The 25,972-nt window shown below is 45.4% G+C and overlaps 1 protein-coding gene across 1 annotated transcript in view; it reads left to right on the forward strand.

Moving 5' to 3' along the window:
* NIBAN1 (niban apoptosis regulator 1) overlaps positions 1–25,972 on the forward strand; it is a 56,603-nt gene that overhangs the window by 8,044 nt on the left and 22,587 nt on the right. The window contains exons 2-5 of the mRNA XM_069023069.1: positions 18,734–18,864; positions 19,967–20,098; positions 20,856–20,970; positions 22,388–22,555. Coding sequence (XP_068879170.1) covers positions 18,734–18,864; positions 19,967–20,098; positions 20,856–20,970; positions 22,388–22,555 — 546 coding nt within the window. The remainder of the gene's footprint in view (positions 1–18,733; positions 18,865–19,966; positions 20,099–20,855; positions 20,971–22,387; positions 22,556–25,972) is intronic.

The raw sequence follows: 25,972 nt of genomic DNA on the forward strand, positions 1-25,972 counted from the left end.
TGCCGCAGGGACGACACCCGTGTTGTGCACGACACTGTCAGTGCTTTTGTGCATCCCCTGTTTGGTGCCCCACGTCTCCCGGGTGGTTTTTGGGGTGCGAACAGGGGAGGCACCGCTGCAGCTGTCGGAGCGCGGCCGCGGCGCTGGGTGGGTGCTGCTGCAGGTGCTTGGTCACACTCCGGGGCTCTGAGGGGCCTGAGGGGCCGCAGCTGTGCCACCCTTGGGTCAGAGCAGTGTGTGCTGCTGTGGGACCGCCTCAAGCCAAGCTGCTCCAGGGCTGGCACAGCTGCAGCCACGGGCTGCAGCAACTCCACTCCTCAGTGGAAAAGAGCAGCAGGTTTTTGGATTGCTGCCCACTTCCTGTACCTTCCCAGGAGCGAGCCATGATCTGTCCTCCAGAAGGAATTCTGCTTTAGAGCTTTTTGCAAAGTGAGTGTGTCAGCTCATCTCCAGGTTGGGCTTTTTACATGTCACTGCTTAAAGACTGAGTGTGGGGCATGCTCCTGTTAGCGGTTCCTGCCGAGAAAAGCGGCCCGTGGCTGTGCCTGGCAGTTTGTGGGCTCTCCCTGACACCACCAGCACCAGTGATGCCTTTTCAAACCACAGAGAGCTTGTAAGGAGATCTTTGGTAATGCTGTAAGACAGTGTTCATAGCTCCCCTAAATGCTGGTGTTTTTCCAGGTTCATTCCGTGTTGTGCTTCTAGGGTCAGGGCACGCTTTGGGTGTGGCTCTCATGCATCGAAACAGGTAACCTGCAGAAAATGTCATTTACACCTCAGTTCCACTTGGGCTGCCGTGTGGGGGGCATGTTGGTCCTCACAAGGAGTGTGGCCCAGACATCATAAGGTAATCCTTGTTCCTGGTTCTTCATTGTGTAAGCAGGCAAAGCTAAAGCAGAGGTCCAGGGAAGTGATGACACAGGACCTCGGAGCAGGGGCAGCCCCTGCAGCAGCTCCAGCTGCATCCTGCTGATGGATCCCAGCAGGCAGAGCCAACGGCTGACACACGTGCTGGGGACCAGCTGGACACTTAAGCACCCAGGATCATGGAATCATAGAATCATGAAATTGTTTGGGTGGGAAGGGACTTTAAAACCCATCTTCTTCATCCCCTGCCACGGGCAGGGACACCTTCCAGTATCCCAGGTTGCTCCAAGCCCTGTCCAACCTGGCCTTGAACACTTCCAGGGATCCAGAGACAGCCACAACTTCTCTGGGCCACCTGTGTCAGGGCCTCACCACCCTCACAGAGAACAATTTCTGCCCAATATCACATCTAGCCCTGCCCTCTGGCAGTTTAAAACCACTCCTCCTTGTCCTGTCACTATCTGCCCTGTCCTTCATTTTTTATAAGCCCCCTTAAAAGTTCTGAAAGGCTTCAAAAAGCTCTCCCTGAAGCCTTCTCTTCTCCGGTATGAACAATCCCAGCTCTCTCAGCCTGTCACTAAATGCTTTCACATCCAACCTTAGAAAAAAATACCTACAGCTTCTGTATGTTACAAAATCATCCGGGATTTCCCCTGGAGGTTTATGTTCCGTGTGAAGGGAGCTGCAGGTTTTGCAGGGCTCGGAGACCACTTCTAGCCATGCATACCAGATCCCTGCTCACTTCCTGGGATGGCCCATTTACTACTGATTTTTGGTTCATTGTGCTTGGGACCTCAGCTAAAAAAATCACCCTCATGTGCTGTATCTGGAAATTTGCTGCCTGCCAAAGAGCTTTTCCTTGCTCTTTTTGGAGGTACACTTCAAATTTGCTTCTTCAAATTTACAGAAGATGTCAGCACCATCGTGCCACTCAGCATCCATCTTGCTCAGCCTCTCTCATCTGTCTCAGGAAGGCATTTCTAAAGCTTTACATGGTATTTCCCTTTCTCTGCATGAAACCACAGTTGCTGTTTGTGCTGTGATTCTCTGCAGGGCATTGTTGTGACGTTGGTAACTGAAGACACAATCCTTGGAGCAGGATTGGGGATGTTAAATGCCTTGGGTGAATGTCATCTAAAGACCAGCTTGATTTTATTGAGCATGATACAGAGGATCTTTATGTATTTTCATTTGATATTCCAATACTGCCGTGATCACACTAGAGGAAGGGCAAGTTTTCATCATCCCCAGGCAAAGATTTAATGGCGAGGTCTGTGCAAAAGAAAGGAAAAAAAGGCTTTTTTGCTCTTTAAGAGTATTCTGTAAAGTAATATCACTGTGATTTAGTCTGCCAGACTCTTTCCAGTGTTTGCAGTTGCAGATGAGGTTTTGCCAGCCCTCAGTTGTCCACACTGAAGTTTCCATGCTGAGCATCTGCCCCAAATTGCCATTTTGAGAAAACTGCAGCTAAAATGGATAAGGATTTTGGGGTTATGGGGTTTTCTGGGGTTGTTTGCTTGTTTTGGGTTTTTGTTTTGGTTTTTTTTTTGGTGGTTGGTTGGGGTTTTTTTGTGAATTAAGCTAAAGAAAACATGTTTTCCTCTCTTTGGATGTTCTTTTGAGCAGCTCAGGCATGTCCTGCAGGGAAGGGAAGGGTTTGGGGGCCATAGGGGTGGAATAACTGAAACTGGAGGCGAGTGGGAAAGGAAGGTTTCCAACCACTACCCATATTCACCTGCTGGACTAAACCCTGTTGTTTCCATGTTTGCCCTCTGTGCAGGCTAGAAAAAGCTGCAAAGCCCACAGCTAGCAGCAGCTGTTCACCCATGTGGGCAAAGCAAACACAACTTTGTACCTTATAGGTTTAAGTGTGAGTGGAAAAGCTCAGTGGATCTGAAGCCCTGAACACATCGCTGGTGCTTGACGAAGGCCTGGGTGCAAAGGCTTATCTTTGGTGTATTTTTCTACTGCTTAGTTCAGTAGGAAGCCCCAGATTCGTTGTTTGGGTTTTTTTCTTTCCTTCTGAGATTTCTTGTACACCTGCCAAGCTACAAAGTGCCATGCAGGCATTGCTCAGCTGATCTTCCTGCTGAGATCCTGTGCTGCTGTTTGATTTCATGCATGAGGAGTTACGGCTGTTAATTTGGGGCTTGACAGACCTGGTGCTTAATTTTTTTGGGAACTGATGATTTTGATGCTCTCCCCAAACTTCCAGCCAGGTTCTGCCTGTGCTCAGGCACTTAGCACTTCTCTAAATCACGAAAAGAAGGTGACAGAAGCCATGTGGGAGCTTCTCCTATAAGTGACACGTTTTGTCCAGCTTTACATTTTGTAGTAGTCATAGATCTGGTTCTCTGGGGTGGTATTTACCTGCTTTTAAATATAAATCAAGTTCCTGCTATTTCCAGCTCGCTATGCCACAAACTTTCAGAGCTCTGCAATGAATGGGGCAGGTACCATATGAGGTTGATTAGAAGATGGTATTTTTAGGTGTGATTGTGAAGGAAAGTAACTTTAACTACTGCTGCTTGTGCTCCATCAGTCTTTGTTCTGAGCCCAGGAAGTAGCAGCAGATCTACTGACATGAGGAGTGTGTGAGGTGAGTGATGGTTTGTGAGTTTGGCTGAGGGGCGAATGTCAGGGCTGCATCTGATGTGTCTTCAAGGTCCTCCAGATTGTCAGCTGATCAAAGCTGATAGTGGCTTTTATGGTGCTTTTGGAGGAGAAAAGATCAGTCATAGAATGGCTTGGATTGAAAGGGATCCTTAAAACTCATCAGTTCCACCCACTGCCATGGGCAGGGACACCTTCCACTATCCCAGGTTGCTCCAAGCTCTGTCCAACCTGGCCTTGGACACTTCCTCTGGAACAAAGCTGTCCTTTCGACAGGGCAAGAGGAAATGGCCTCAAGCTGTGCCAGGGGAGATTCAGGTTTAGCATCATGGAAAGGGTGGTCAGGCATTGTCAGGCGCTGCCCAGGGAGGTTTTGAATCCCCATCCCTGGAGGTATCCAAGGAAGGAATGGACATGGCACTCAGTGCTCTGGGCTGGTGACAAGGTGGGCATCAGGCACAGCTTGGACTCAGTGATCTGGGAGGGTTTTCCAACCTGAATGATTCTAGTATTCTATGTTTCCATGATGTCCTACGAAACCCAAGGAAAGCAGTGGGGAGGAAGAGTGCCCAAAACAAAATTGAGGCTATATTTGGTGTGACACATACCCGAGATCTGCGACAAAAGAAGCTTCTGGGGAAGACTTTGAAGACTGGGCTTGGTGTGTTCATGGTGATCCCTTAGGAGCTGTGGCCACATAGTGATGACATCAAAAACTGAGGCGGCACTGGGTTTGTTTGAGGAAGAAGCTGAGTTCCGAGTGAATGAAGGAGGAAGGCCCCATCTGAACTCAGCACCAACTTCTCTTACAACTGGAAAAAACACAAAGAGGCTCAGTGCATCTCGTACCAGAATGGGAGTGACTAAAGCTGATACCATACCAGGAGACAAAGGAGTTACCAGCATAAACAAACATCCCACACCAGTGTGTTGCTAAGAGTGTAAAATACTACATGGTAATTTTGAGCAAGAGCTTGTGGTTTGTTAGTTACTCATCTCTTGCTACATGGCTTTTCCTTCGCGTGCCTTAAATACTCAGGCAGCAGGAAGTGTGGTCAACTGAAAAGTTGCTTTGCTCTTTCCATAGCACTTGGCATTGGCAGGTGTTACTTTTGTGGCCAGAAACCGAATTCACGCTTGCCTTGGGGAGTGCTCCTAAACCTGGATCTCACAGGGTGTTGGGACTGAGCAGTGGAGGGAAGCACTGGCTGGATTTGATTGTTACCATCTGCAAAAGAGCTGCTTTTAAAATAAAATCCAGCCTCCCTGACAGCTGAGTATCTGGAGTTCTGCTGTTGGAAGGGACGAGGGGCTGCCCCAAAACTCAGGCTGAGTTTGAGGATGCTGCACAGTATTGAGTTTCTGTGGCCGTTGTGTTCAGTTGCCTTGGCTGAATCGGTGCCAGGGGTGTGAGCGTGCACAGCCCTGGGAGGATGTGAGAGCTGTCTCTCAGATGGGGCCCATCTCTATTCAGAGATTTAACTCTGCTTGAATGAGGAGAATGGAGACATCTGTAAAAAGTAACAGTCCCCCTTCCTTCCAGAATAAGGCTATGAGATTTCCAGCTGTTGGCTAAGACAGGTTTTTCTGTTGAAATAGCTTTTGTCTGAAGTAAGTCTAAAACAATATGGTTATAGTAACCGAAAATATTTCTTTGTCAATTCCAGTTGTAAATCCAAATGTTTTGATTCATTGTTACTTCTTGTAGCAGCCGTTTGATTCAGAAAGCCTTATGGAATCTTCCAGTGAAGTGCATGCTGCTGGTAAAACACAGTTTTGCTTATATTCTGTATTTTCTTTACCATATTGTGTGACTGATTTTCTTTTATCTTCACAGTGAAGTCGCACAATTCCAGAACACACTCTTGCTTTCCTTCAGAAGTCCCATCATCCTGAATAATGCAAAGACAAGCCCATAACATTAATTCATGTGGCTCTTGTTTGCAACCACAATAAAATGAATTGTGCCATGTATCTGTCAGCTGACGCCATCCTATATTCATAAAATATGCTTGGGATCTTCTTTTAGCTCTGCAGAGTTTAAAGATGAGCTTATTAGGCATCTCTCTGATATGTAACTATTCTGGGCTGAATAATGTTAATCAGAATATATGCAACTTATATACAGTAGACAAGCAGAGAAGAGTGTATGTTCAAAAAAATGAGTTAGCCAGAGCAGATTTGCAAAAAAACTGGATCTAATGCACTTAAGAGATTTCTATTTTCATTTAAATACCTTTTTTAAAAAACCAAGCCATGTTTGCTGGCTCAGGAAACAGTTTTACTTCTGTATTGTGGGTATGTCTTGAACACACTTCTGTGTTTTCTTTCAATTTCAAGATACGGTATTTTACAAATCTAAGGAGCCCTTGGAGATTAAGAGTTTAAAAAGCATGTCAGGGTATCTGCTCAGTCTGGAAGCCAGGGCTGCATGATCTCCTCTGACTTTGTTGGTGTTGCTCTGTACTAGTCATTCTTGAATGAGATAAGATCTGATGCTTTCGTGTTTCTCTCAGCAGGTTCTTCTTAAGCACACTAAACATATTTTTAATACACTCAAAAATTGTAATTTTTAGAACGTCAGTTGGCATTTAGAGGTTCAGCTTGGCTTCAGTGGTGCTGAGCACCCACCTAGCACTGGTGGTTGGTACCAGTTGTTCTGGAAACAGGAGGAGTTGCCTCACACTGGTGGCAGCAAAAGTAATTTTGAAAAATGCCTTTGAATTTTCAATGTGTGTATCTTCTTAGGGCCAGAGGTGCTCCTAAAGGGGAAATAATTACAATAAAAGGACCTGACCTCATTACTTGTTCAGAAGGGGTTGTAAGAAGACTGTCATCTCCTGGACTGTGAATTTGTGGCTGTTGGCTAAGGCACATGTCCCTCAGAGGGACCTGCCTGCAAGCACAATTGGAAACCAGGATGTTAAATCTGAGGCCTGTGTTTTGTTGTCCTGACCTCAGCATTTCTGAGACTTGCAGAGAAAAAGTCCTGACTCCATTTAAGCCCAAACCTTTGGAGCCAGAAGGTTCAGCCTGACTGGCTTGTTTTTGAAGGTTTGGTGCACTTTTGCTAGTAAAGCTCAGAGTAGAGCAGAGATCATAAGATGCATTTTTTTCAACACTGTCTTATGTTTTTATTCACTGGAAATTATAAAAACCCCATGAATCATCTTGGTGGGTTTTGTGAACACACTTTTCCAGAATTCCTGGCTCGTTCTTGTCTGTCACCCTTTTCACTGCTCTATTTCCTTAATCAAGGGCCTGCCTGTTTGCGTGGAGCTGCTGGGTTCATGCAAAACCTGTGGTGAAACAGTTGGTGAAACGGTTGGCTCAGAGATGCTTGAAAGGGCAAATAGCAGAGAAACAGTGTCTCAGGATAGCGAAAAGTTCTGCTGTTGCATAAGTAGCACACAGCCTGAGCAGCATGTTGTTGGAAGGGATGATGATTGATTGTATAGTAAAGGTGTTTGGGAGTAGTAATAAGGGGTAGAAAAAGTCTCTGAAAGGTTGTTGTGGATTCAGGAGCTCTTGAGGGTGTTTTGAAGCCACACCGGATGCAGTTAAGTGGGAAAATATTTCATAGAATTCAGGGCTCATCTTTCATCTCATTAGGCTGGTGAAGTCCCATCAGCTCAAATGAAGATAGAACGTGGGTTTATGTGGTTTTCCCTGTATTTGTTTCTCAGAAAGCCACAGCTGCCTTTAAGCCACCCTTGAAAAATTCAAACATGGCTTGAAATGTAGCTCTAGTGAGGAAATGCAGGCAGCCTTTGGAGGAATTCAGGTTTGGATCAGACTCAAAATGAGCATTGTTAAACAGGGGCTAAATATGTTTAAAGTCGCACTACTAGTGATTACTTCTGCATTCACAAAGTGAAAATTTGATGTGATACACATAAATTTGCCAGATAAAACCCTTATCACACAGCTCTTGCACATTGCATTCTTAGGGCTGCTTTTTTCTTGATGCCCTGTATGAAGCATTTTGCAAAACACAGAAAGATGAAGAATTTAAGTTTTGATACAGACAAGTCAAACATACTCTTCTCTAGCAAGAGAGAATGTATCAGCATCCACAGTGGCAGGAGCTCAGACTGGATTGATGGGGAGAATTTCATAGAGACCTTTGATGGAAGAGCTGAGACTTCCAAAACTGGAGCTCCATAACCAGTCGTACAAAGGCAAGAGCGATGAAAGCAAACTGTTAAATGCACTGACTGAAGCATTGCCACCATGCATATAAACCCAAGCCTTGAACATCTGCTGGCTAGGTGTAGCCACAGATCCTGGTGCACAGGCAGAGCCTTTTGGTGTGTCTGCACATGGAGGGCCATGAAGACCTCGAGAGACGCAGGGTCACTGTGAGCCAGCAGGGGAGCTCTCACCGACCCATTTCCCAATAAATTCTCAGGAACAAATTTCCTCTTCTTAATAATAACCTGCCCAGCTGCCTTTCTGAGCCCCGACCTCACGTGGTGCCACTGTATAAACGCAGCACAGGGAGAACGTGGTTTGGATTTGGTTTTTTCCTTTCAAGTCATGTAGTCACAAGCCCTTTTGAACGTGAAAGATAAATGGAGAGGAAATGAGGCAACTTATCTCCTTTTTTTTTTTCAAGAAGGAAGGAGCTTTGAAACGTTGGGGCGGAAGAGCCGAGAGGCCAAGGAGCCTCAAGCACAGGTTTAGTGAGAGGGACAATAGCTGAGGGGAGCTTCTTCCCAGGAAGTCCTCTTAGAAATGGAGAAAACAAACACCAGTGGGTAACCATTGTCTTCCCAGTGATGCTTTCATGAGTGCTTGAGGAACTGAAAGTGGTCCAGGAGGAAGAAGAATAATGCACAGCACTTGGCATACCAGGTGGCTGGATGGAACCCCTCTGAGCTCACTGCACTGAATAAAAGTGGACTTTGTTGAAACCAACCCCATGGAGGAAACAAGGCAACTCGGACCTGCAGAGCTGTGTGTCACCACATTCCCGTCACAGCAAGTGACGCCGTGGCTCTGCCTGTCTGGGAGCTGCAGTCAGACACTCAGTGGGGGTCCGGCCTTTCTTTGAGTTATGGTTAAAAATAGCAGCCTGAAAAAGAAAATAAATACTTTTGAACAGTGTGCTGGGACAAAGAGGCCTTAAACCCTCATATTTTCACAGGAGAGACTGTAAGAGGAATCTTCCTTTGTGTGTGTCCTCTGTGGCATTTACATCAAGTTCTTTCTGAACACACTTCTTTGTTTTCCCTTTTTCCTTAAATTCCCCTAACTTATGCCCTTGTGACCTGGGAGTGTTTCTGCCTCTGATGATGTGGGTTGCTGGCACTGGTGGTTTGTAGGAACAGCAAACCTGGGGAATGTAAAGGTAGTCCTTCATCTTTGATACTGCTGCAGCTGCAGAAAGTTAGGGGTTGTTTGGATTTTTGCTTGACCTCTTTTCAGGATAAAATTTTGGGAATTACTCTCGATTTGCTAGCAGAAGGTGTATTTTATTAGTTAGGTCCCTTTATTAAGGGCCTAAATTAGCTTTAATTTAGAAGGAATCAAAGGCATGAACTCTGCCAAGTAAGGAATGATTAGTAAAGTTTAATGGGTCCTTTTAGCTTTGCCAAAGAAAAACTCCAAAATGTTTAGATCACTAAATTTAGTTTAGATTTAGTTTTGATTTCCCAGTTTGGAAATACTGGTATCTTGATTATGGCCTTGTTCAGCTTTGAATGAGAGAAAAGAGGGAAAAGGAGGCCACTGGCACATCTCCCATGTTGAGAAGCCCTAGGCAGCCAGAGGGCCATCTCCCATTTTCTATTTGTCTTTTCCCATTTGTTCTGTTTTCATTTGCCTCATTTTCTCTGCTTCTTCCCTTGGATTGTCCCTGGACCAGGTTTAGCAGGGGATTTTGGAATTGTTTCGTTGGTTTCACGAGGGAAGAGGCCAATTCTGTTCCTTTTGCACCCACTTCACAGCTGGAAGAGAGCAAAAGGCTGTGACCTATCCTGAAGTGGGACTTTGGGGCAGCAGCAGCAGGAGGAGAATCAGAATAATGTGTGAGCAGGAGAACCAGACCAAGACTGAGGAGTGAGAGGAGATGTGGTCAAGGTCTCCCTTTCCAGCTGCATCAGTGCATCTTCCTCCCTTCATGCCAACCCTTTCTTGAAGGAGCCTCCATCAGGGGGCTGATGCTGTGGTACCACTTCCAAGTGTTTCTGCACTAATCTGAATTATAAGGCTGATCTGTTGCATCACAGAGCTGTAGTTTCCCTTCCCCGTCTGTAATAAGCACAGAAAAAACTGTCTTACACAGGGTTGTGTGTAACCTGTCTTACACAGGGTTACACACTTGTCTTGTAAACTCTGTACCATAATTGACGCTTTTTAGCAGCTGTGTGAAGAAACCTTTCCCACAGGATGAGGCGCCAACGCTTCCGCCTGTCTCTCCTGCAGAGTGAGAACTCCAGTGAACAGTGTGGGTTTCCTGAGGGACATGACCATCCATGGAGAGGTAGAGAAGGGTTTGTTTGTGAAAGGGGAGACCTTCAGTTGCCTGAGTATAGACCCTTTTAATGCTTGGCAGTGTTCCTTACAAAGTGTGAATGCAATCCTTTTTTTAAAATCAATTTACTTCTAAAGAAATTTAGCAAATATTTTTACAGCTATTATGTTATTTTTCTGAACATGAGTACAGAGTACCACCAAGGAGAGTTTGTCTAGTTTGTCTTAGCTAAGGCTTTGAAGGATTAACCACAGTGAAGTGCTGTGGAACATTTTTGTTTTGTAGGTTGTGTCAGCCTTGAACAATTCCTGCTGTAGCATCTGCATGGCCAGCGAGGTCCATGTGACATCAGAAAGTGATCCCATTGTATCACCCTGCTGTGTAACAACAAAATATATAATATATTAAAGAGATTTTATAAGATTCACTTGAACTTCTAAGTTTTATAAAGTAAGTTTCCCATCCTCTGCCTGATGTTTTGCTCTGACAACAATTACATATTCCCTCAGTCATATTCTAGTATTATGACATGAAACTAGTGAGAGCCTGAACAAATGATTAAATATCCACTGCAGAGGAAAAATTTTTCCATTTTTGTTGTTCAAGCTTGATGTAAAGTGGGAGGTCGGGTAAAAAAATTATTTGGAATGTGAATTTTACATACTCCTCTTCCTGTATTACAAAGTTTTATTAGAAGCTTAATATTATATACATATTTTTTGTCCTTTTTAAAATAGGGGGAAGAGTAATAAAATCAATTATTGATTTTCACAAAGAGTTGGCTCTTTGTCCCCCTCAAAATGCCCTTTTGCAGTTGCTTCCCTACAGAGGACCAAGGCAAGGAGGTGTTGGCACAAGCAAAGCAAAACAGGTGAAATTGGAAGGTGACTCCCAAGTGGCACAACTGTGACATGGGTATGGCCTTGGGCCTCAAAAATCAGAATGATGCTTGTTGTTTGGGTTAAAATCCATGTATTTACCCAGTTGGTGTTGTGGGGTTGAGAATGGCAAGAAGGGGCTCTGAGGCCGAAATTATTTCCTGTGATAAAATCGAGTGGCTGGTTGTGTTGGGAGTAAATGTCCTTAAAGTAAGTTAAAGTAAACGTCCTTGCTTTGAGACCTCTGTTTAGTTTAGAGATTAGTCTTGGTTTTACCCTTCTTGCACATAGGCTTAGCTGAAAATCCTTTGCAAGTCATGATATTTACTCATTTTCAGTGTATACAGGAGCCAAAAGAGAAGCAAACACCTTAGAATTGATGAGGAAAATTGCAAGAAAAGTCTCCAATGTTACTGTTATTCTCATTTTGTTACTCCATTTTGTGGGGTTTGTGTGTTTGTTGAAGAGAAATGGAATAATGTAGGCTTCTGCTACTGTGCTTAAAAAGTGATGCCTTTGTGGGAAATATGGTACTCTGAGGAGTCTGTCTGGGCTGGCAGTGAAAGGAGTTGGATTGGTGAGGGAATAAAGGGAGTGTAGGGTAAGGAAACCTCAGCATAAATGAAGCCCCTCATGGAAAGTTGTGTGTGTATTCACAGCTTTGGCCAATGTCATGTACTCCCTGGAGTAATTTTGTGATGGAGCCATGTAGTGTGGCATAATTTGGCAAAGTAATTAAGAAAAAAGAAATTAATAAAAATATCTCCCAGATCTGTAAGAGCACACGCCAAGCACTGCATGGAAATAATCTTTTGAATGTGTATGTATCTGTATAAATATAAATATAAATATATGTATATATATCCAGAAAAAAGCTTCAACTAATGTCATGAAGATGGTTATTTCTGTTATCTGTATCTCTGTGTCTTTTTGTTATTTTGTCTTGTGGATGGTTGGGCGGTGAGGTAACTGTCACCCGAAAGAGAGGGAAGGGGGAATACATCATCCTGATTTAAAGGGTGATGCAGCACTGGCTTACATTTTTGGAAAGCTGTTTAAATGTTCCCAAGAAACGTTTTTGTGTGACCTCCTGTGACGTGTAATGTGGTGCTGAGATCTGGATTGGAGAAAGCTGCTCAAGACATGCCTGGTGTCTGTGTCCCCTGGAGTGGCTCAACTTGTGGCTCAGGGAGTTGAAAAAAAACCCCAAAACTTGAAAACCATTGACCTTCACTAAATTTATTTACCACAGATGATAGTTTAGTTTCATGTGACACCCCCCCGCCCCCCCCCCCCCCCCCCCCCCGGAATTAGATTGGGTTCATTTGGTTATTAAATCCCAAGCCCTTCTGGTGCTGTTAAAGAAGCTTATAAATAAAGTATTGTCAGACCTTGTTCTAGTGAATCTGACCATGAGTAATTGTTTCTAGACAGAGCGTTGCTGCTTCTAACCCCATTACCAAGAAAGGACAGATTTCAGCAGCCTTTGAGATAAGCTTATCTGACACAGTGTTAATCAAACCCTTGGCTTTTTTCAGCCTGATTAACCACAAGCACTGGCCTTTATGTAATTCACAATTATTAGGATTTTTTAACCTGACAGAAGTGCAAAGGCAACTTGTGAAATTTTCCTTCTCCCATAAATAAAGATTGGGCAGTGGGAGCAGGGGAAGGGAAAGCCAGCTGTAGGAATGAGTCTGAGCTTGACCCAAGAGCCACTTGGTGTTTGTGCAGGATCTGTGCTCTGAATTTGTTCTTCATTTTTAATAATCAGAAGCATTCAGAATTAATTTAAACCAGCAAGCTCTGTAGTTAGATCACAAGCTACTCTTCACGAAACAGGTGGTTTTTTATGGAATCCATGATGTCTCACTCAGCTCAATCTGCTCCCTCTGAATACAAGGTGCTCCTGAAGCTGCCTGGGTACAACATAAGTATGTAAACCTATGGAAATCTATGGGATAATTGTCCATCTCAGTATAAAATTCAGCCTCGTGTAGAGGAGTACTTGAGGAAGAGCAAAGTATAGGGGTAAAATTGTAGAAAGGGAGATCTGCAAGGCTGGAATGGAGCCTGTTATTTTTGGCACCTCCTTTGCCACGGGTCACGTCTACATGAACTTACAAACGTGTTTGTTTATCTTGACACATGTGAAACAGAAGCTTCGCTTCTGGTGGAGCACACATTTCACACCCACGGTCTCAGCTGCCAAACTTGCAAAAAAATCTGATTTTTTCACAAGACAGCACCAGATTTTTCCTATAGAGAAGATGGACTAAGCACCTGAGGAGTGCATATATGCTGAGACTTGAGGAGAGGCTGAGCTGGGGTGTGATGGGTGTTCTCCACTCCTCTGCACTGAGTTTTGGGTGACTCACAGGGATTTTGCCAGCATGGCAAACAGGTGATTTGAGGGTGTGTGCACACCACTGGGGTTACAGAATTGTAAGTTTTTATTGAGAGCAGTCTCCATTCATACAAATCAAGGCTGGGATAAATAATTGGTTTCAGTATTTTACCAGGTGCAAACCACATGTCCCTGCATGGGAAAGAGGGGTGGCTGAGTGCAAACAAACCTGTGAGAGGTGATCCAGCCAAATCAGAACCTGGGATTTGTGTCTGCCATCCCTTTTTGCCATAACAGGTACTAAGTCATGGCTCAGAATAATTGAAATACTATTTCTACAAATAAAGATCAAACTGAGTTCTGCTTTCAACAACAGAGAGAGTAGTTTACATTGCCTTCCTGGATAAAGCCTGGGGGCACTTGGACTTAAACACTTCCTGGGTGGTATTGTAAGTACTGCACAAGGAAGAAGACTGTAGGAAAGAGGGAACCACTTGTAAATCCCACTATACTGTCACATGTCCCTGGAGCACTGGAAGGTGGTGGGCACTGTCAGGATATGCCAGCCAGAATCACTCTTACGGGTTTTCTGGTTACCAGATGCATTTAACAACTGATAATGGTGTTTGCCATGAAGGGGTGATCTGACGAGGAGCAGTTTTTATGGTGAGTGGCTGCTTCCCTCTCTTCCTGTTGAGCATCCAGCCCATTTCAGAGCGGACAGTACTGACATCCAGCTTTCAGGGCTTAGGTAGAGCATCTGCGATTTCAGATGTTTACCTCTATGAGAGTTGTCTTTTTCTTGGATTTGGGATGAAGTCGACCCAGGAGCTGAACACTGGAATTATTTTGTTAGCTCATTTTGCTGCTACCTTGATGGGCTATGAGAATAAGACTGTGTTTATGGATGGATGGATGGGTGGACGGACGGATGGACAGTAGTAATTGTAAAGCTCAATTTGCATTAGGGCACAGAGTATATATAGTTTATCTGGTTTCTAGTTTATCATTTAATAGCATGTCCCCAGTTGTGGGTTACATCCTGGCTTGTGAGGCACCATGTGCGTATGATCAGCCGAACATTTTAGATTGTCTTCTGACAGCTTTGCTCATGGCCTGGTAGAGGAAATAAGACAAAGTCATTTGTTCCTGTTCTGTCTGACTGCTTTACTTCATTGAAATGCAGGGTGTACTGACATTCAGCACACACAGTGCTTATTTCTTTTAGCTTTTGTATTGTCCAGGATTTGTTTTAATACAGCAAATCATCTACTACTTTTATGTTCAAGTCCCCTGGGGCTTAAATGGTGTAAGAAGATACATCAGCCCCCAGACTTTCAAAGAGATTCATATCACTGATCGTGATATATTTGGAAAACCCTTTCCAAAAGGTGCTGAGTGCAGGCAATTGTGCTGTGAAGGGGAAAGATTGTGAATATTTTGCTACTCTTGGAAGGGTCATCTTACTGCCAAACACCAGTATTTAAGTGAAATAGCTTTTATGGCGAATCCTTCCCTCTTTCCATTCTTAACTTCCAAATGGCTGAAGTTCTGGGAGTGTGAGCAATCCCTCTCTTGTATGCCAGCCAAGAAGTTACAGTTTCTGACCTTTTTTCCCAAGTTTTCCTGATCTGCACCTGGACTGGCCACGTGGCAACATGTTGTTGAGAGCAGGGAGGTGTGGCAGTGCGAGCTAGATAGGCTGCACTGGGAGCCAGTGGCTGGACCAGCAGGAATTCATTTCTGGGAGAACTTGCTGAACTTTTGTTTGAAAAAGCCATATGTCAGTTACTTCAATAAAAGCAGTGAAACCACCACTATAAATTTGGGTATTTGAGGCCATTCTGTGGGCCCAATGACTTGGAGTTATATACAAGCATCCAACATGGGCAACACAATTAAGAAGGTCAAAGGCAGTGGAAAAGCAAGGAAAAAAAAAAATCTGGGGATGATTACTGATTTCCAGGGGGGCAACAGGTATATGTTTCTTGTTTCTCAGTGCAGTGACGTTTGTTTTTAGTCTTAAAAGAGGTATCGTAACTCATGCTAAAGTTTTGTGGTCATGTGCAAGGGCAGTTCTGCAGAGGGGAGGTGCATCATGAAGCATTAGCAAAGTTTATTCTGGAGCAGGATCTAAACCCTCAGCCAAGGAGGAACAGACCCTTGCCATGTTAATTTGACAGAAATCCTTCCACTTCCATCACAGTTGTCTTTTCCTGTTGGTAATTTCAGTTCATGGAATTACAGAATATCCCAAGTAGGAAGGGACCCACAGGGATCATTGAGTCCAACTCCTGGCCCCGCACAGGACCAGGAGGTTGCATGCTGGCTCGTTCTGGAGCTGATCAGACTCCTCATTCTCCTAGGATAAACATCCCAGCTGCTGGGATTCAGATCCCATTTATATGGGCTGCAGCTGTGCTGTTGCCAGACCAGCCAAGTGAGAAAGTTGGCCATGCTCCATATAAACAGCTCTGACTAAGCCAGCCACACTAAATTTGGAAAAGAATTAGGAGAACTCATTTTTTAACTGCCCTGGAGTATTTTATCTCCAGTTGCCCCAGGTTATCATTTCATGGGAAGAGTTTCTGCTACTCAGGACTGTTTCCATCATGTTTATTTTCAGATAGCATACTTTTATTTTCTGTAAACCAAAAGAGTTTAAAGATCCATTGAGGAACAATGGATCAAGGATCTGTCTGCTTCTCTTCCCACCCTCAGGTAGCATTGCAGTTCCTGTTGAGCCAAGCCCTGCAAGGCCAGGTCCTCATGTGGTGCCACTCAAAATCTCTTTGAATAAACTTTTCTTCTAATTTTAAGAGGGAGGAGTATTTTTAATGCAAAGCTCCTTTGCAACAAGTAGTGTGAAGATTGGAAGAAACAGCCAGAAACATTTGCCTCTTGATTCATGTTTTGGTTTGTCATAAATATAGTCTGCACATAAAAATTACATCATCAATGTCCTATTTCTGATGTATATGTTGTGAATGGCAGTTTCTTTCCCTTCAGTCATCGTGCTTTAAGCTGATCTAAGCAGTACTGACAGTGAAGAATGACACTTCTGAGGCCATTTAGCCTTAATTGAAAGACTTTGCCAAAATTACAGGTATTTCCTGTGATTGTTGCAAGTTTTTTCCCAACACCAGAATTTTATTCTTTGTCCCACTTCCTCTACAAGCTTTTAGTGCAGGATGCAGGCAGTAGTCAAGTGAGGTGCAGTGTCCCAGAGTCCTCTCTAATAGATTAAGAGGCTGATGCGAACTGGAAAAGAAAAAGCCGTGGTGCAAAACAGGGCAAACCCTGAGCAGGAAACTCCACCGGGGCTGGGGCCAACAACATCCTATTGCTGGCTGGGACCAAGAGGAAAAAAAATGCTACAAAGAAGGTTTTGGGAAACTTTGTCCTTATTTGGAGAATAAGTCTATGCCTCTGCCCAAAGCAGGCTAGTTTTTGTAGGGCTGGGATATTCTGCTTTAGCAGCACCATATCCTGCTATTATACCCAAGCACATCCTATAATTAGTATGTCTTCAAAGATCCGTCTTAAAACTGAAGGTTTGGAGGCCAGATTGTCACCGGCTGCTGTCCCACAAGTAACTCTGTGAAAGCCTTACAGAAGTGGTGAATTGACTCTGCTCCTGACATCCTTCCAGCTGACTGGGATGGCTTTGCCAATGTTGAGCTGGCTCCTCTGTGTGCCTGGAAAGGGCTCCAGGGTGGCAGGTTTGTCTGCCAGTGCTGGTGTGGGATTGGAATGGGGCAGCAGTGGGGCAAAAGGGGCTTCCAGTTCAGTGGGAGGCAGCGATCCCATTGGTGCTTATGCAGGAGAAGGCTCTAGCTCACCCCTCTGAGCTGGTTACACGGGAGTGGCTGGAATGAAAGGTGGTGTTACGGAACGGAAGCGTTGGCTTTGCCCCTGAACTTGGGGGATGCATCTAATTCTGCATCACACTGGAAATTCACCTGCAGAAGCAGAGGAGCTTTGTGTTTTCATGCACATCCATGTTAGGAAATTATGGAATGATTCATAGAATCCCACAATGGTTTGGGATGGGAGGGATCTTCAAACCTATCCAGTCCCACGCCCTGCCATGGGCAGTGACATCTTCCACTAAACCAGATTGCTCCAAGCCCCATCCAGCCTGGCCTTGAACTTCCATGGTTTCCATTTCAGGAATGCTGTGTGCCAGTCCTGGGCTAGGAGTCCGTATAAAGGCATTAAGAAATCCTAGTTTGGGAATTACCATTTTTTTCTCATACAGAAAATTTGATGTTTATCCCCCCCAAGCAGAACAAAATGAAATTTTGAAAGCATCAAAGTTGCTTGAGATGTGAAAATACATTTCTGTGTTGTATGCTCAGAAAAAGCCCTTTGGCATGGAGCTCCCATAATACCAAGAAGAAAGGGATCTCTCCAGTATCCAGGATGTTTGGGATGCTCTTGAGATCATAGACCAGGTTCTGGTTTTTGCATTGCTACAGACTCTTTCAGTCACATATATGTACATGCCTTTAATTTTAGCTTCACTTCCCTGTCTGCAGAGCACCATTATTTCTTTGGTAGGGTTAATGAGTTAATTGCTTGTAAATTGTTTTAAGATTCTCAGAAGTGAGGCCTCAGTGTGTTTATTGCTGTTGCTGCTACCCATGAGATCTTGATCACAGCGAGACAATACCAGATTAGTGTTTATTGCAGCATGACTGAGGGTATGTTTACATTAAAACAAAGACGAGACTGCAGTGCCGAAGCCTGTAAAAATCCTTTGTAGAACTTTGAGTCAGCTTTAGAATCTCAGTAGGTGATAAAATTGGCTCCTAGGGCTGAACATCAGTGTCACTGGTTCTCTTTGAAAACCCTTTCACCCCTTGACCACCCTCAGCTCTGGGGCAGCATGCCCCAGGGAGAGGCAGAGAGCATCTTTCTTTAGAGAAATGGATTTGGGGAATTCTTTGCTTGCTCTTAGAAGAAAAAACAGTCCCAAACCCAATGTTTTCCTGGACAAATTCCCTCTGAATGCATCTCCAACGGTTTCCTGATCTGTGCAGCAAGCAGCCCTTGGTACACTCAGGTGGTCTTTTCATGGAGTTATGCAATGGTTCGGGTTAGATGAACCTTAACGCCCATCCAGTCCCACCCCCTGCCATGGGCAGGGACACCTTCCACTAGCCCAGGCTGCTCCAAGCCCCGTCTAAGCTGGCCTTGGACACTTCCAGGGACCCAGGGGCAGCCACAGCTTCTCTGGGCACCCTTTGCCAGGACCTCACCACCCTCACAGGGAACAATTTCTTCCCAATATCCCATCTAAACCTACTCTCTGACAGTGGGAAGCCATTCCCCCTCATCTTGTCACTCCAGGCCCTTGTCCAGAGTCTCTCTCCATCCCTCTTGTGGGCTCCCTTCAGATACTGAAAGGTCACTATTAGGTGATGCTGGAACCACCTCTTCTCCAGAGGGAAGAATTTGGGTCACTGGTGAGAAGTGCCTTGGTTCTGTGTTGCAGGTTGTGAAGCCATGTACATGAAATACATTTAAATCTCTGTTTCACCTCAGGGAAAACAGAGGCCACCATCAAGAACTTCAGCCCCCACTACCGCCGCCAGTACGCCGTGGCTTTCTGCAGGCACGTGCAGGAGGAGCTGGAGCAGCACCGCCACTCCCAGTCCTGCTTCCTGAAAAGCAGGGTAGGAGGACATTGATTTTCCCGTTTGTGACCCAAGTGCACACAGCAGTTTGCATGTGCAGATGTTGGATTTGGGTCAGTTCGGTTTGGGATGGAAAACTTGCATCTAGGTGCAGGTTTGAAGTTTTATTTTTGAAAATTCATCTTTATTTTGGTCTTGTTTAGTTGTTTATCATTGGACAAGGAGAACCATGACACGAGTTTCTGGTACAAAGAGTTGGACATTTGGACAAAACTGTTTCTTTCATGCTGCTTGCAAGGTTCTGCAAAATCTAGGGACAGAGATCATACTTTCAGGGAAGAGATTATGTAGGAAATGTAATTAATCCTGTCGCATGGGGCTCAGGATTCCTTAAAGAAGACAGCAGTAATTCCCTCTGTGGAGTGAACTATGGAAAGCTGGTTTTCATTAGAGGGGAGACAAAAAGAGAGACAAAAGTCTCTTTATTAGAGGAAAATGCAGAGAAGCAGCCTTCAACATTAAGAAGATACAAATGTAAATGTTCTGAACATACTGGAAATCATGGATTTCCAATCCTCTTGAAATGAGTAGGTAAAGCAGTGAGGTGGGATGTAAGAGGTGGGATAACAGAAGAGCTGCATCTTTCAGAAGATGCCTATCAGTTACTACAGCACAGATGCAAAAGCACTACAAAGAAATAGAAAACAATTTACTATTTTATGATAAAACCCTGCTTTTCATATCAATGAAATATTTATATTATGTAGTGGAAAGTGGGAGGTGGTGAACTCCAAGTCATCTTGCAGGAGGTGGAACTAGATGATCTTTAAGGTCCATTCCAACCTAAACCATCGTAGGATTTGTCTGATCTTGCATTCAGCATGCCAGCTGAAAGGTAATTAAATCTGTCTCAGAAATCTGGCAGTGTTTTGGAAGGCAGAGCTCTTCTGCTGCCTCCTCACCTCAGCTGCAAGAATTTGCTTGTGTCCATAGAACTTTCTGAAATTAGAGACATTTATGACTCCAAATTGCATTTGAAGGCTCAAAAGCCCTTGGAGCAGCATTATGGAAATGTAGTAATAAAAGCTTCAAGATGGTCAGTGGTGCAGAGGAGTCTCAAATGTCACCATTGTCCCTGTAGCCCCCGGGGGAAGCTGGGACAGTTCTGTATGAAGCAGAGCTGCTGCACTTCGCTGAGGACCTGAAGAAGTGGAAGGACAGATATGTCGTGATCAAAAATGACTACACTGTGGATTGCTTTGAGACCAAAGAGGTGAGTGCTGCTTCCTTGGATCTGCTTGAATACTCCCAGATAAACCAATAGCATTTTGGAAGGGAGAGCCATGGATTTGCTGCCGCTGCCTTGCCTTCAGCAATACGACGAGAAACCGTGTCCTCGTCAGGGTGGCTCCAGTGGAAGCCCCACAGGGATGGCTGAGGGTACAGCCAAGTGCCCTGCCTTGGACAGATACGTTGGCAAGAACTAACAAATCCTTTTAACAGCATTTGAACCTTCCTGTGCCTGTCCCAGAACGCTTCTCATCTGTACATCCCTGTAATATATCCTTGTGCTCCTGCAGTTGAATCTGAAGTAGCAGGGTTTGGGTGGCTCCGGGCTGACTACAGTGGAGGTTTTTGTCTGGAAGCTGCCATAGTCAAACTAGTCCTGGCTGATAAATCCAACAAATTGGGCTCAGGAGAAAATCCCATTCTTTTTCTCTCCCTTCCATCCCTGACTTCTCACTGCAGCAGATAAGCACCGAGAGGATATTTTCAAACATGTTTTTCACATGTAACCATGTTTTAGATTTGACATGCCAAGGGAATATGTCCAGAATTCAGCCTGACAAAAAGATCCCCCCGCTTTGGGCAATATCGCCATTCATTGGAATCATAGAATATCCTGAGTTGGAAGGGACCCACGAGGATCATGGAGTCAGCTCCTGGCTTTGTCAGTGAATTGTGTATTTTATGTTTTCGCTCTCCTTAAATCTCTATTTGACAATACTTCCTCTCTGTTGTTTTTCCAGGCCTACCAGAAGGGAGCCAGCCCTAAATATCACATTCTTCCTGCAGGAGGCAAAGTCCTGACTTCAGAAGAAGATTACAATTTGCTGTCTGATAAGCATTTTCCAGACCCTGTTGGTAAGTCCTGCTCAAAGCTGAATGGCCAAAGCCCAGGCTCTTTTCCTTACTCTGTTCCAGGAAAGCTTTCAGGCTCCACTTTAAAAAGGGGACAGCAGAAGATGCCCATAGCCCTTTTCCCAAGTCCAAGCACAGCTCCAGAGTGGATGAACACAGCAGATGCTGTAAGCCAACGTTCACAGAAACGCTGGCTCCCTTTCTTCCCAGCATACCGGCACAAAGCTGCTGGAAGCTGTGCAGAAGCAGGACAGGAACCACAGCACCATTGTTCCCGGGCTTTGTTAATATTCCTGGTTTATATGTTTCCATTTTTAGATGCCAGCTGTCTGTGTTGAATCACAGCTGATAATAAGTCCCACAGAGAGGGCAGGAAGGTGGCTGCTTCTGAGTTTGTTGTTTCTGGGCCAGGAACTGCTGTGGTCCTGCCTGCCCCCACTCCATCAAAATGGAGAAAATTCAGGCCTTACGGGAGCAGGTCTCACATTGCAGAGTCAGATTTGGAGAATGGGATGCCACACAATGAAAGGGATAAGGGCAACTTGAAGACAAGGATTTATTTTTTGAGTTCTTTAAATCCTTAAGATTTAAAAGTTAGGTGCCCCATCACACCCTTTCCCAAGGCACAAGGTGGTCAGAGGGGCTTGGAGGCGTCCTGTGTGTGTCACCACAGCTCTGCAGCAGTTGGCGTTGAGTGATGTGGAGCACCCCAAGGGTGCTTGTGGGCTTCCCATGGCTCTCCCTTCCAAAAGAGCATCACTTCATCTTTTTGGCCCTACTCCCTGTCTGTGTGGTGCTGAAGACCCTCTGAGGTGAACCTCTTGTGTCTGGGCTCTCAATGCGTGTCAGTGACTCCAGACTGGGTTTGGTCATCCCTAAATGTGCTGTCCAGCATCCCCTGTGTGCAGGGACTTGGGGCAGGTGGGAGCTGGAGGTACTTGGTGCTTTCTTTACATCACCTGCAAGGGCTTGAAGTGGCAGTTTTTAAGGGCAGTTGTGTGTGTGTAAGTCCTGGGACCAGGGAAAGCACTGGTGTTCCAACGTGGTTTATTTAATGCAGTTTGTTTCTATAAGTCCATATGCTCTTAAATAGTCTCTGTGTGGAACACACCAGAGCTCCCCACTAATTTACTTACTTGCCATGAAAACCATTTCCCTAGCAGCTGCAACCAGTGAAATACTTTCTTTGAAATTTTGCCAAAACTTTAATTTTTTGCCACCTTGAATACAAAGCAAGAGGCCATCAAGTTGCTGTGGTGTAACACAGAGAGGTGGTCGGTGCCAGCTGAGTGTGCCCATCCCAGCCGTGTCCCCCTGCCCTCTGCGCCCAATCTCCTGGACTGGGAAGGAGATTTCCCTGCTGGCAAAGGTCTGGCGCCCAGGAAATCTTAAGCTCTCAAACAGAGGCGTTTTTGTGCAGGCTCGAGTGAGAAGGAGGCAGCTGCAGCCTTCGTGCCACTCCCGAAGGAGTTCCCGGTGTACCTGTGGCAGCCCTTCTCCCGGCACAGCTACTACTGCTTCCCAGAGCCAGCGGCACAGAGACGCTTCAGCGCCGTGCTGGGGGACTGCGTGCGGCATTCCAACCACGGTGAGTGCGGGATGGGACTGTGTGGGACATTGCAGCTATGGTGAGTGTGGGATGGGACTGTGTGGGAAGTTCCAACCACGGTGAGTGCGGGATGGGACGGTGTGGGAAGTTTCAACCACGGTGAGTGCGGGATGGGACTGTGTGGGACGTTCCAGCTATGGTGAGTGCCGGATGGGACTTGAGTGAGGCATTCCAGCCATGGTGAGTGCAGGAGGGGCTCAGCTTGGGACAGCGTCACCCAGCCAGGAATGCTGGAACAGCTGCAGGAGAACACAAGTCACTCACGAAAGGTGCTTGGCTTCAGCATGCTGAGGAATGAATCAACACAGCCCTGCTGCTTGCTGTGCTAGGAGCTCATTTAGGTGGGTTTGGGGTGCAGTGGGGATGAGCTTGGGTAGAACACATGGGAATTGCTTTGGAAGTTGTGTCATGATACAAAACCCCTAAGAAGTGTTTATTACTAAGGCACAGCAAACCCTCACCTGCGTTTGCAAGCTGGCAAATGCATCACAACTATAGAGTCAGGAATCAGGGAATATCCTGAACTGGAAGGGACCCACAAGGATCATGGAGTCCAGCTCATGGTCCTGCACAGACAATCTCAAGAATCCCACCCTGTGCCATACAGGAGACCAGGTGTGTACAACATGGAGGGGGTGTAGTTCCCCAGTACATCCCTGTGTTGTTACACACACAGCACTCCTGATCAAACATTTGGCCTTTCTGCAGGTGTTTCAATGGCAGCTCAAGCCCCAGCCATGGCTAAGCCTTGTAACTGGTCCGTGAATGGTGTGTAGGGCACAGTATTCATTGTCTGCACAAAGATAACCTGGGTACGTTAGACTGGAAAACTTTAAAAAACCCCAGTTTGTAACTTGCTAGGGTTATAAAAACAACTTTGCTCCCATGAAATTGAAAGATCATTTATGAGCTGGATCCTTCAGAAAAAGAAATGCTTTCCTGATTTTCAGATTACTTTTTTTCCACCAAGATGCCCTCAATTCCCCACTGTTCTCTAGGGTCTTCCATGCCTTTAATGTTCCTTTGGAGACCCATCTGCTCCTACTGCCCTTGGTCAGAGATGGGAACACTAAGCAACTTCTCCAGCAATCTCAGCTGCATGGGTTTGAAGCCCAGGCTTGTGGATAAATGAGTTGTGAGTGCAGGGTGTGAACAGTCCCTTTTATTTACAGAAGTGGCTCCCAGTGAATGTTTTTTTAGCTGTCACTTTAGTCTCCTGGTCATCAGCTTCATCCCATTGCCCTCAGACAGCTTTTTACTGGTGTCCTCCCTCGATCATTCTCAACTGCCATCTCTTTTCCCTTGTCTCAACTGCCAAAGGCATTCCTGGTTTCCTTTAGGACTCCATTCCCATGAGGAAAAAACACACACACCTGCATTTCTAGGCAGTTTCCTAAGATGTGCAGTTACTTGTGTGGTGCTCAGTGGTAGTTGCTTTCAGGGGCCTTCTTCACAGTACATGTGGGATTCCCAATCCTGATGTTATCCAGGTGGTGTATACCCGCCATACCTGGTCCCAATGCTGTCCAGGTGGTGTATTCCCAATGCTATCCAGGTGGTGTGCAGTCCCCATTCCCAATGCTATCCAGGTGGTGTACACTGCCCTGACACTCTGGACTTGGTTCCTCACTGAGGTTTGGTAGGGAGATGGGGACACAATCAAGTTTTCCTGGCATTCCATGACTTGAAGCCTGTTCATGATGTTTGGGGATTTTAATTTCTCTTCTGGAACAAGTGTAATGGGTTTGACAAAGCTTTTGGCAGCCTGGTTTTTCCTTAAAGTTCAGAACATCACTCTAGGGGCCAATCCTGAACTGGCAGAAGCTGGGTTTAGATGACCTAAGAGGTCTTTTCCATCTCCAAAGCCTGTGAGTCTGCACTTCATTATATTTCATATGGCTTAGCTCTTGCTCATTTAATGCATCTGTTCCAGGATTTATCCCTCTCAGCTTTTCCTGTGGTCCAGTTTTTATCTGACAGACAATGCCTCGAGGCTCATCCTTACTTCTGCCCAACAGGGTGAGAAGCAGATAAAGACAGTCTGGATTAGGATCTACTGTTGCCAGTAGAAAGCAGGAAAAGCGTTTTAACTGCTATCAGGGAAGCAGGAGCCCCTTTTATGTGGATTTCTTGGAGTTATGTAATCCCCTGGAGACCTAGGTGCTGCAAGTGGAAAAATGATCACTGACAAGCCACCTCAGTAAGCTGAACTCTGCCCTTGGAGAGAATTTTTTTTCCAAGGGCTTCACATTGATTCATATTCATTCTCACATTACTGAAAAATATTATTTATTGATACTTTTAAAAGTCTTTTTTGCAAACACTTCTGCTGACAAAAACAGGTGTCTGAGCAATCTGACAAAGTTACAGCTATGTACTGCAAAACAATGGGTAGTAAGGATTGTGGTAGAAAATTTGACTGTGCTCTTTTACTACAAAATAGTTGAAAAGAGAAAAGAACTGTGAAAAATCCTTCATGTTTGATTGTGAGATATAATTTAGTGGGATAAGGAGCATGGATAAAAGCAATACTCCCTCCACCTCTTCCCAAAGTGCCGAGTTCACGTTTGCCAGGGCAGATTTGGCAAGGGCAGGACAAAGACAAATGGCATGTCTGATCAGAAGTAGCCTTTCTGTCCCTGCTGTGATCTGCCACTCCTGGAAAGGAATGTACTGCACTGGGCTTTAGCCAAGGGCTTGGAGGCGTTCGTGGGTACAGTATGTTTTCTTTCTCCCAGGAAGCAGAGTTAAACACGGAAAGCTGGAGTGAATCAGCGCTGGGAGCCGCCCTGGCATTCAGTTGCTTCCTGTCCCCAGAGTCCCTCTAGTATAAATTCCCAGCCCAGCCTGTGTTTCTGGGATTTCTGGGCAGAGCACTTGGGATTTAGTGAGCACCACTGGGAAATGGCATTCAGATGTTTGGAGCATGGGTTGTTGTGCCGCTCCCCTCTTGACATTCTTCTTCTTTGCCTTTTATACGCATTGATGAGGGCTTGGTGGTTTGAGGAGACAATGATGTCCTTCACCAGCAATGGAACATGAAGATCAAATGCTTTTTGGGTTTTAATTTGTGAGATGGTGTGATTAGGGCTAATTAGTGAGAAGACACGTACCCAGGGAGCAGCAGAGGAACCCCAATAGCCTGGCGGGTGCAGGGGGTCCAACGAGGGGGCTGCTGACTTTCTCTGCTGCTTCCAGGGAGCCTGTTCTTCCCAAGTGTCTCTGCAGGTCAGACCTCCAGCAGTGTAGGATTTTTAAAACTCCTCAGCTTTTAAAGAAGCTGTGCTTGAGTTTAGGTGGAGTGTGGAGGAAGTGGTTTAGCATTTTCCTCCGATTCTCTAAGCTGCTCCTGCCAGATTAGATGGGGGTGGTGGCATGGGATTCGTTGGTTTGCCT

Source organism: Aphelocoma coerulescens, chromosome 8, assembly GCF_041296385.1.
Source record: "Aphelocoma coerulescens isolate FSJ_1873_10779 chromosome 8, UR_Acoe_1.0, whole genome shotgun sequence".
Taxonomy (NCBI): Eukaryota; Metazoa; Chordata; class Aves; order Passeriformes; family Corvidae; genus Aphelocoma; species Aphelocoma coerulescens.